Below are 11,930 nucleotides of genomic sequence, written 5' to 3'. Positions count from 1 at the left end.
GTATGATGTGTATGATGTGTATTATCTGTATATGATTTTTTTAGCTGTGACAAGTTAATTGTGAGGATGTGAGTCTTAAACAAAGGCACAATGTCTTCACTGGTTCCTAGTTGAGAGAAATGAGGATAAGTGTGTGGGTGAAGTTCCATCATCATCATCGTTTATTTATAAGATGTCACAAATTCTTCACCACCGGACAATCATCTTCCAGATATGACATACATGAATGCAATAAACATAATAACACATACATGGATAGCTATGAGCTGGTCATTTTAACCAGCACTGATACCATTATGAATTCAATGCGTGTGAGTAAACAAGCAGCAAAAAATTCAGCATAAGATATGACATAAGGGTCGTACGAGGAGGACATACATCAGACATAGGGTAGGGAGGAAGCTGCCCGTGAGCGCTTACATTCTAGAGGGAGGGGTAATGAGACACAGTAGGTACAAATAGGACAAAGATTGATGTGATGGACGGAGGAAGTAGAGGGTGTAGGAGAGGGAAGGGTAGGTAAGCATGAAGAGGTTGGTTCTGAGGGAGATTTATGAAGGATTGTAGGTTTGGGGGAGAGTCTGATATGATGAGACAAGGACTTCAATAAGTGTGGAGCAGAACAGGAGATGTCTTAGAGACGGAAGTGGGAGGAGGTTATAACAGTGGTAGTGAGTTAAAGGTCAAAGGCAGAGCGGAGTTGGGGTGTATCTTGAAACAAAGTTAGAGAAGAAGTGAGGGTGGCAACAATAGAGAGCACCTGTTAGGTAAGTGAGCGGCTTGAATTGAATTCGGTAAGCACCAGAGATTCATTGGTGTAGTGTATAAGGAGCGGCAGGAAGAAGATGGATTGTAGAGGGGAATGGTGGGTGAGAGGAAGGACTAGGAGGAGGGAGTTACAGTAGTCAAGGTGGGAAATGATGAGTGAGTGGACCATATTTTGGAAATGTTGCGAAGGAGGAGGCAACATGACTGTAAGAGAGAAGCTGATGGCAAAGATGAGAATGACATCAAGGCAGCGGGCATGGGAAACGGGAGAGAGTGATGTTGTCACCTGTGCGGGAGAAGTGGAGGGGAAGTGGCATTAGCAGGGTAAAGTTAATGAGCTCAGATTTGGACATGTTAAGTTGTGGTAAGCACTGGGTCCTCCGGGTGATGGTAGAGAGGCAATTGGACACCCAGGATAGAAAAAAGGGTGAGAGAGGTTGGAGGAGGAAAGGTAGTTGATTGTCAGTCAGGTAGAGAAGGCCAAAAAAGCATATGAGTTCACTTAAGGAGGAGGTGTAGATAGAGAACAGCAGAGGGTTAAGAACAGAGCCGTTGAGGACATCAATAGAGAGAGGAAGAGGAGGGGAGTAGGATATAGACACTGAAGGAGCAGCATGAGAGGTAGGAGGCAAACTAGGAAAGGATCATGTCACAAAGGACAGGGGAGTGAAGGGTGTCAAGGAGAAGAGATCGATAAACTGTATCGAAAGTGGCAGATAGTTCAAGTATTTTGGAAAAAAAGTAGAGCAAAGAAATTGTGTTGAAGATGGAGAGAGAAAGCAAGGGTCAAGAGAGGTTTTCGTGAGAAAAGGGGAGACACTCATTTGGGGAGATGAAGCGGAGGAGCCTGGAGGGAACTGGGATAAGGGGCAGGTTGAGGGAGACAAGAAGGAGAGTAGAGTGAGATACTAGAATCAAAGGAATTGAGGGTGCCAGTGTGAGGGGCGGAGGGGGTGGGCAGGAGGAGGTGGACCTGATGAGAGGAGATTTTGAAGTGGATATTGTCAATTTTACCTGTAAAGTAAGTGGAAAAGTCTTGAGGAACTCAGCAAAGGGGATGACTTTTAAGCTGATCCGTCAACATAGATTATGTACACAGTTTATAAGATCTGATTATCTATTTCCAGTTGATGGCTCTTGGACACCATGGACAACGTGGTCAAACTGCACCCAAGACTGCACTGGGGTGGTCATTCATCGAAGGGAGTGTACCACACCACAAAATGGGGGGCGTCACTGTTCTGATTTACCAGGTTCCTCATCTTCATATCTTGAGATTGGTAAGTGTGGTCAGATGCTCTACAAACAAGGACATCATGAACAGTGACTTATGGTGATGATTGTTCTGGGTGGATCTTCCAACTTTCTGGAATTTGGATTCAATAGAACTTGTTGCCTCAGTATATTTACCATATAATGAAGCCAGTGTGGATACTGTCTGTCATTCACCATATAGATGTGTGTCGCCAAGATGGCTGCCCTATCACCCTGTCGTGCCCTGCGGAGCTGGAATACAAAACCTGCGCCCCATGTCCTCTGACCTGCGCTGACCTTACTAATAAGAGGATATGCCAGAATGATCAGCCCTGTGTCTCAGGTAAGAGATAATATACTATAGATGAAGTTCCTCATTTGTACATCTACATCAGTGCTATTATTGGACCGTGTTAACCTCCCATGTATGTCTTAGGACAGATGTGTTTGTCAGGTATCAGCAGGAACATTTTCACTGTTAACCTTCTCCTCACATTACCAGGTTGTTGGTGCCCAGATGGATCTCTGTTAGACAGCCAGAATCAATGTGTGCGCCCTCAGGAATGTCCCTGCGAGGTGGACGGGGTCACTTACTGGCCGGGTCAGCTGGTTAAAGCAAACTGCCAAATCTGCACCTGTCAGGATGGTCAAATGAAGCAATGCCGGCCAAACCCTGAATGTACCGGTCAGTGACTAGATCCCTGAATGTACCGATCATTGGCTAAAACCCTGAATGTACCGATCAGTGACTAGATCCCTGAATGTACCAATCATTGGCTAGATCCCTGAATGTACCCATCATTAGCTAGAACCCTGAATGTACCAGTCAGTGACTAGATCCCTGAATGTACCAATCAGTGACTAGATCTCTGAATGTACCGATCAGTGACTAGATCCCTTAATGTACCGATCATTGGTTAGAACCCTGAATGTACCAGTCAGTGACTAGATCCCTGAATGTACCGGTCATTGGCTAGAACCCTGAATGTACCAGTCAGTGACTAGATCCCTGAATGTACTGGTCAGTGACTAGATCCCTGAATGTACCGGTCAGTGACTAGATCCCTCAATGTACCAGTCAGTGACTAGATCCCTCAATGTACCAATCATTAGCTAGAACCCTGAATGTACCAGTAAATGACTAGATCCCTGAATGTACCAGTCAGTGACTAGATCCCTGAATGTACCAATCAGTGACTAGATCTCTGAATGTACCGATCAGTGACTAGATCCCTTAATGTACCGATCATTGGTTAGAACCCTGAATGTACCAGTTAGTGACTAGATCCCTGAATGTACCGGTCATTGGCTAGAACCCTGAATGTACCAGTCAGTGACTAGATCCCTGAATGTACTGGTCAGTGACTAGATCCCTGAATGTACCGGTCAGTGACTAGATCCCTCAATGTACCAGTCAGTGACTAGATCCCTCAATGTACCAATCATTAGCTAGAACCCTGAATGTACCAGTAAATGACTAGATCCCTGAATGTACCAGTCAGTGACTAGATCCCTGAATGTACCAATCAGTGACTAGATCTCTGAATGTACCGATCAGTGACTAGATCCCTTAATGTACCGATCATTGGTTACAACCCTGAATGTACCAGTCATTGGCTAGAACCCTGAATGTACCAGTCAGTGACTAGATCCCTGAATGTACCAGTCAGTGACTAGAACCCTGAATGTACTGGTCAGTGACTAGATCCCTGAATGTACCAGTCAGTGACTAGGTCCCTGAATGTACTGGTCAGTGACTAGATCCCTGAATGTACTGGTCAGTGACTAGATCCCTGAATGTACCAGTCGGTGACTAGATCCCTGAATGCACCAATCAGTGACTAGATCTCTGAATGTACCGATCAGTGACTAGATCCCTTAATGTACCGATCATTGGTTACAACCCTGAATGTACCAGTCATTGACTAGAACCCTAAATGTACCAGTCAGTGACTAGATCCCTGAATGTACCAGTCAGTGACTAGATCCCTGAATGTACCACTCAGTGACTAGATCTCTGAATGTACCGATCAGTGGCTAGATCCTTTAATGTACAAATCATTGGCTAGAACTCTGAATGTACCAGTCAGTGACTAGATCCCTGAATGTACTGGTCAGTGACTAGATCCCTGAATGTACCGGTCAGTGACTAGATCCCTCAATGTACCAGTCAGTGACTAGATCCCTGAATGTACCAGTCAGTGACTAGATCCCTGAATGTACCACTCAGTGACTAGATCTCTGAATGTACCGATCAGTGGCTAGATCCTTTAATGTACAAATCATTGGCTAGAACCCTGAATGTACCAGTCAGTGACTAGATCCCTGAATGTACTGGTCAGTGACTAGATCCCTGAATGTACCGGTGAGTGACTAGATCCCTCAATGTACCAGTCAGTGACTAGATCCCTCAATGTACCAATCATTAGCTAGAACCCTGAATGTACCAGTAAATGACTAGATCCCTGAATGTACCAGTCAGTGACTAGATCCCTGAATGTACCAATCAGTGACTAGATCTCTGAATGTACCGATCAGTGACTAGATCCCTTAATGTACCGATCATTGGTTAGAACCCTGAATGTACCAGTCAGTGACTAGATCCCTGAATGTACCGGTCATTGGCTAGAACCCTGAATGTACCAGTCAGTGACTAGATCCCTGAATGTACTGGTCAGTGACTAGATCCCTGAATGTACCGGTCAGTGACTAGATCCCTCAATGTACCAGTCAGTGACTAGATCCCTCAATGTACCAATCATTAGCTAGAACCCTGAATGTACCAGTAAATGACTAGATCCCTGAATGTACCAGTCAGTGACTAGATCCCTGAATGTACCACTCAGTGACTAGATCTCTGAATGTACCGATCAGTGGCTAGATCCTTTAATGTACAAATCATTGGCTAGAACCCTGAATGTACCAGTCAGTGACTAGATCCCTGAATGTACTGGTCAGTGACTAGATCCCTCAATGTACCAGTCAGTGACTAGATCCCTCAATGTACCAGTCAGTGACTAGATCCCTGAATGTACCAGTCAGTGACTAGATCCCTGAATGTACCACTCAGTGACTAGATCTCTGAATGTACCGATCAGTGGCTAGATCCTTTAATGTACAAATCATTGGCTAGAACCCTGAATGTACCAGTCAGTGACTAGATCCCTGAATGTACTGGTCAGTGACTAGATCCCTGAATGTACCGGTGAGTGACTAGATCCCTCAATGTACCAGTCAGTGACTAGATCCCTCAATGTACCAATCATTAGCTAGAACCCTGAATGTACCAGTAAATGACTAGATCCCTGAATGTACCAGTCAGTGACTAGATCCCTGAATGTACCAATCAGTGACTAGATATCTGAATGTACCAATCAGTGACTAGATCCCTTAATGTACCGATCATTGGTTAGAACCCTGAATGTACCAGTCAGTGACTAGATCCCTGAATGTACCGGTCATTGGCTAGAACCCTGAATGTACCAGTCAGTGACTAGATCCCTGAATGTACTGGTCAGTGACTAGATCCCTGAATGTACCGATCAGTGACTAGATCCCTGAATGTACCAATCATTGGCTAGATCCCTGAATGTACCCATCATTAGCTAGAACCCTGAATGTACCAGTCAGTGACTAGATCCCTGAATGTACCAATCAGTGACTAGATCTCTGAATGTACCGATCAGTGACTAGATCCCTTAATGTACCGATCATTGGTTAGAACCCTGAATGTACCAGTCAGTGACTAGATCCCTGAATGTACCGGTCATTGGCTAGAACCCTGAATGTACCAGTCAGTGACTAGATCCCTGAATGTACTGGTCAGTGACTAGATCCCTGAATGTACCGGTCAGTGACTAGATCCCTCAATGTACCAGTCAGTGACTAGATCCCTCAATGTACCAATCATTAGCTAGAACCCTGAATGTACCAGTAAATGACTAGATCCCTGAATGTACCAGTCAGTGACTAGATCCCTGAATGTACCAATCAGTGACTAGATCTCTGAATGTACCGATCAGTGACTAGATCCCTTAATGTACCGATCATTGGTTAGAACCCTGAATGTACCAGTTAGTGACTAGATCCCTGAATGTACCGGTCATTGGCTAGAACCCTGAATGTACCAGTCAGTGACTAGATCCCTGAATGTACTGGTCAGTGACTAGATCCCTGAATGTACCGGTCAGTGACTAGATCCCTCAATGTACCAGTCAGTGACTAGATCCCTCAATGTACCAATCATTAGCTAGAACCCTGAATGTACCAGTAAATGACTAGATCCCTGAATGTACCAGTCAGTGACTAGATCCCTGAATGTACCAATCAGTGACTAGATCTCTGAATGTACCGATCAGTGACTAGATCCCTTAATGTACCGATCATTGGTTACAACCCTGAATGTACCAGTCATTGGCTAGAACCCTGAATGTACCAGTCAGTGACTAGATCCCTGAATGTACCAGTCAGTGACTAGAACCCTGAATGTACTGGTCAGTGACTAGATCCCTGAATGTACCAGTCAGTGACTAGGTCCCTGAATGTACTGGTCAGTGACTAGATCCCTGAATGTACTGGTCAGTGACTAGATCCCTGAATGTACCAGTCGGTGACTAGATCCCTGAATGCACCAATCAGTGACTAGATCTCTGAATGTACCGATCAGTGACTAGATCCCTTAATGTACCGATCATTGGTTACAACCCTGAATGTACCAGTCATTGACTAGAACCCTAAATGTACCAGTCAGTGACTAGATCCCTGAATGTACCAGTCAGTGACTAGATCCCTGAATGTACCACTCAGTGACTAGATCTCTGAATGTACCGATCAGTGGCTAGATCCTTTAATGTACAAATCATTGGCTAGAACCCTGAATGTACCAGTCAGTGACTAGATCCCTGAATGTACTGGTCAGTGACTAGATCCCTGAATGTACCGGTCAGTGACTAGATCCCTCAATGTACCAGTCAGTGACTAGATCCCTGAATGTACCAGTCAGTGACTAGATCCCTGAATGTACCACTCAGTGACTAGATCTCTGAATGTACCGATCAGTGGCTAGATCCTTTAATGTACAAATCATTGGCTAGAACCCTGAATGTACCAGTCAGTGACTAGATCCCTGAATGTACTGGTCAGTGACTAGATCCCTGAATGTACCGGTGAGTGACTAGATCCCTCAATGTACCAGTCAGTGACTAGATCCCTCAATGTACCAATCATTAGCTAGAACCCTGAATGTACCAGTAAATGACTAGATCCCTGAATGTACCAGTCAGTGACTAGATCCCTGAATGTACCAATCAGTGACTAGATCTCTGAATGTACCGATCAGTGACTAGATCCCTTAATGTACCGATCATTGGTTAGAACCCTGAATGTACCAGTCAGTGACTAGATCCCTGAATGTACCGGTCATTGGCTAGAACCCTGAATGTACCAGTCAGTGACTAGATCCCTGAATGTACTGGTCAGTGACTAGATCCCTGAATGTACCGGTCAGTGACTAGATCCCTCAATGTACCAGTCAGTGACTAGATCCCTCAATGTACCAATCATTAGCTAGAACCCTGAATGTACCAGTAAATGACTAGATCCCTGAATGTACCAGTCAGTGACTAGATCCCTGAATGTACCACTCAGTGACTAGATCTCTGAATGTACCGATCAGTGGCTAGATCCTTTAATGTACAAATCATTGGCTAGAACCCTGAATGTACCAGTCAGTGACTAGATCCCTGAATGTACTGGTCAGTGACTAGATCCCTGAATGTACCAGTCAGTGACTAGATCCCTCAATGTACCAGTCAGTGACTAGATCCCTGAATGTACCAGTCAGTGACTAGATCCCTGAATGTACCACTCAGTGACTAGATCTCTGAATGTACCGATCAGTGGCTAGATCCTTTAATGTACAAATCATTGGCTAGAACCCTGAATGTACCAGTCAGTGACTAGATCCCTGAATGTACTGGTCAGTGACTAGATCCCTGAATGTACCGGTGAGTGACTAGATCCCTCAATGTACCAGTCAGTGACTAGATCCCTCAATGTACCAATCATTAGCTAGAACCCTGAATGTACCAGTAAATGACTAGATCCCTGAATGTACCAGTCAGTGACTAGATCCCTGAATGTACCAATCAGTGACTAGATATCTGAATGTACCAATCAGTGACTAGATCCCTTAATGTACCGATCATTGGTTAGAACCCTGAATGTACCAGTCAGTGACTAGATCCCTGAATGTACCGGTCATTGGCTAGAACCCTGAATGTACCAGTCAGTGACTAGATCCCTGAATGTACTGGTCAGTGACTAGATCCCTGAATGTACCGGTCAGTGACTAGATCCCTCAATGTACCAGTCAGTGACTAGATCCCTCAATGTACCAATCATTAGCTAGAACCCTGAATGTACCAGTAAATGACTAGATCCCTGAATGTACCAGTCAGTGACTAGATCCCTGAATGTACCGATCATTGGTTACAACCCTGAATGTACCAGTCATTGGCTAGAACCCTGAATGTACCAGTCAGTGACTAGATCCCTGAATGTACCAGTCAGTGACTAGAACCCTGAATGTACTGGTCAGTGACTAGATCCCTGAATGTACCAGTCAGTGACTAGGTCCCTGAATGTACTGGTCAGTGACTAGATCCCTGAATGTACTGGTCAGTGACTAGATCCCTGAATGTACCAGTCGGTGACTAGATCCCTGAATGCACCAATCAGTGACTAGATCTCTGAATGTACCGATCAGTGACTAGATCCCTTAATGTACCGATCATTGGTTACAACCCTGAATGTACCAGTCATTGGCTAGAACCCTGAATGTACCAGTCAGTGACTAGATCCCTGAATGTACCAGTCAGTGACTAGATTTCTGAATGTACCACTCAGTGACTAGATCTCTGAATGTACCGATCAGTGGCTAGATCCTTTAATGTACAAATCATTGGCTAGAACCCTGAATGTACCAGTCAGTGACTAGATCCCTGAATATACCAATCAGTGACTAGCTCTCTGAATGTACCGATCAGTGACTAGATCCCTTAATGTACCGTTAATTGGTTAGAACCCTGAATGTACCAGTCAGTGACTAGATCCCTGGATGTACCGGTCATTGGCTAGAACCCTGAATGTACCAGTCAGTGACTAGATCCTTGAATGTACTGGTCAGTGACTAGATCCCTGAATGTACCGATCAGTGACTAGAACCCTGAATGTACCCATCATTGGTTAGAACCCTGAATGTACCAGTCAGTGACTAGATCCCTGAATGTACCAGTCAGTGACTAGATCCCTGAATGTACTGGTAATTGACTAGATCCCTGAATGTACCAATAAGTGACTAGATCTCTGAATGTACCGATCAGTGACTAGATCCTTTAATGTACTGATCATTGGCTAGAACCCTGAATGTACCAGTCAGTCACTAGATCCCTGAATATACCAGTCAGTGACTAGATCCCTGAATGTATCGGTCAGTGACTAGATCCCTGAATGTATCGGTCAGTGACTAGATCCCTGAATGTACCGATCATTGGTTAGAACCCTGAATGTACCAGTCAGTGACTAGATCCCTGGATGTACCGGTCATTGGCTAGAACCCTGAATGTACCGGTCAGTGACTAGATCCCTGAATATACCAGTCAGTGACTAGATCCCTGAATGTATCGCTCAGTGACTAGATCTCTGAATGTACTGATCAGTGACTAGATCCTTTAATGTGCTGATCATTGGTTAGAACCCTGAATGTACAAGTCAGTGACTAGATCCCTGAATATACCAGTCAGTGACTAGATCCCTGAATGTATCGGTCAGTGACTAGATCCCTGAATGTATCGGTCTGTGACTAGATCCCTGAATGTACCGATCAGTGACTAGATCTCTGAATGTACCAGCCAGTGACCAGATCCATGAATGTACCAGTCAGTGACTAGATCCCTGAATGTACCAGTCAGTGACTAGAACCCTGAATGTACCCATCATTGGCTAGATCCATGAATGTACCGGTCAGTGACTAGATCCCTGAATGTACCAGTCAGTGACTAGATCCCTGAATGTATCGGTCTGTGACTAGATCCCTGAATGTACCGATCAGTGACTAGATCTCTGAATGTACCAGCCAGTGACCAGATCCATGAATGTACCAGTCAGTGACTAGATCCCTGAATGTACCGGTCAGTGACTAGAACCCTGAATGTACCCATCATTGGCTAGATCCATGAATGTACCAGTCAGTGACTAGATCCCTGAATGTACCATTCAGTGACTAGATCCCTGAATGTACCGGTCAGTGACTAGATCCCTGAATGTACCAATCAGTGACTAGATCTCTGAATGTACCGATCAGTGACTAGATCCCTGAATGTACCAATCAGTGACTAGATCTCTGAATGTACCGATCAGTGGCTAGATCCCTGAATGTACCGATCATTAGCTAGAAGCCTGAATGTACCAGTCAGTGACTAGATCCCTGAATGTACCAGTTAGTGACTAGATCCCTGAATGTATCGGTCAGTGACTAGATCCCTGGATGTACCGATCAGTGACTAGATCTCTGAATGTACTGATCAGTGACTAGATCCCTGAATGTACCAGTTAGTGACTAGATCCCTGAATGTATCGGTCAGTGACTAGATCCCTGGATGTACCGAACAGTGACTAGATCTCTGAATGTACTGATCAGTGACTAGATCCCTGAATGTACCAGTCAGTGACTAGATCCCTGAATGTACCAGTCAGTGACTAGATCCCTGAATGTACCGGTCAGTGACTAGATCCCTGAATGTATCGGTCAGTGACTAGATCCCTGAATGTATCGGTCAGTGACTAGATCCCTGAATGTAACGATCAGTGACTAGATCTCTGAATGTACCAGTCAGTGACTAGATCCCTGAATGTATGTATGTATGACTGTTACCTGTAATAAATAAAGTGAGAGGTGTCATGTTTGTCAGAGATTCTCTGTCTCCTTACTTATATACGCGTGTCTGTGTGTATACATATATGTCTTTTTATTTATTATAAACTGATATATGTGATATAATCCGGGTCTGTGCTTGCAGTGCACTGTGGCTGGTCCTCCTGGTCTCCCTGGGGAGAATGTTTGGGCCCATGCGGAGTGCAGAGCATACAGTGGTCTTTCCGTAGCCCCAACAACCCCAGCAAACATGGTAACGGGAAGCAGTGCCGTGGAATCTACCGCAAGGCTCGCAGGTAACAGCTCTACATGTAAACGTTGTATTGGAGACCTTTCATATACCCCATGTAAATTGCGGATCCCCTCTGCTGCGCTCAGATTTCTCTGTATAATATATATATATATATAAATAAATGTATATATAATTTTACTGGTGATTGTTGGAATGCTCCCAGGCAACGAGGACAGGGCTGCAACAATTCTTTTATCTTTACAGAATATACATAAGGAGACGTGCAATCATTAATCTGCCATAGATTATCCTCTTTCTCTTCTTATGTCAGGGACCAATAATTAGATTGTAAGCTCCATGGGGTCCACGTGTTAATTGTTGTGAATTCTCAGGTGTCAGACAGATCCTTGTGAATCCTGCACCCATCAGGGGAAGAAGCACATCATCAGTGAGCGCTGGAGATGGGGGGAGTAATCCAATTAGATTTTAAACTCTCATGAGCAGGGCTGTCTCTTGTCTTCCATCTGTGCATACTGTATATAAGCCTCTTGGTGTATCCTGTGATATGCGTTGTTCTGTACCCTGTCTACTACATCTTGCTTAATTATTTGGTATTGTTGTATTTATGCTACTTGAATGTTCTTCATTTTGCCGTTGGACTTCTACATTTTTGTAATTTCCACACTTAGGTGCTGCCCAGTTTTCAAAATAACTTTGTAGATCGCCTCTTGCTTACTAATGTGT

General features: G+C 44.5%; 1 protein-coding gene across 1 annotated transcript; it reads left to right on the top strand.

The window, feature by feature from the left end:
• The first annotated feature begins 1,155 nt into the window (after window positions 1-1,155).
• LOC142126025 (SCO-spondin-like) lies at window positions 1,156-11,660 on the top strand. The gene is made up of 6 exons (XM_075194279.1): window positions 1,156-1,195; window positions 1,896-2,048; window positions 2,225-2,365; window positions 2,525-2,707; window positions 11,100-11,250; window positions 11,579-11,660. The coding sequence occupies exons 1-6, from the start codon at window positions 1,156-1,158 to the stop codon at window positions 11,658-11,660; spliced, it is 750 nt and encodes a 249-aa protein (XP_075050380.1).
• Window positions 11,661-11,930: the final 270 nt, after the last annotated feature.

The sequence above is a fragment of the Mixophyes fleayi genome, unplaced genomic scaffold, assembly GCF_038048845.1.
Source record: "Mixophyes fleayi isolate aMixFle1 unplaced genomic scaffold, aMixFle1.hap1 Scaffold_267, whole genome shotgun sequence".
Taxonomy (NCBI): domain Eukaryota; kingdom Metazoa; phylum Chordata; class Amphibia; order Anura; family Limnodynastidae; genus Mixophyes; species Mixophyes fleayi.
Note: the sequence above shows the minus strand (reverse complement) of the source record. Positions and strands in the feature narration are given on the sequence as shown.

Bases quoted from the DNA above. Each gene is read 5' to 3' on its own strand.
- LOC142126025 (XM_075194279.1), top strand. From the start codon at position 1,156: ATGGTAGAGAGGCAATTGGACACCCAGGATAGAAAAAAGG. The intron at 2,366-2,524 runs GTAAGAGATAAT...TCACATTACCAG, and splicing joins TGATCAGCCCTGTGTCTCAG to GTTGTTGGTGCCCAGATGGA. The intron at 2,708-11,099 runs GTCAGTGACTAG...CTGTGCTTGCAG, and splicing joins GCCAAACCCTGAATGTACCG to TGCACTGTGGCTGGTCCTCC.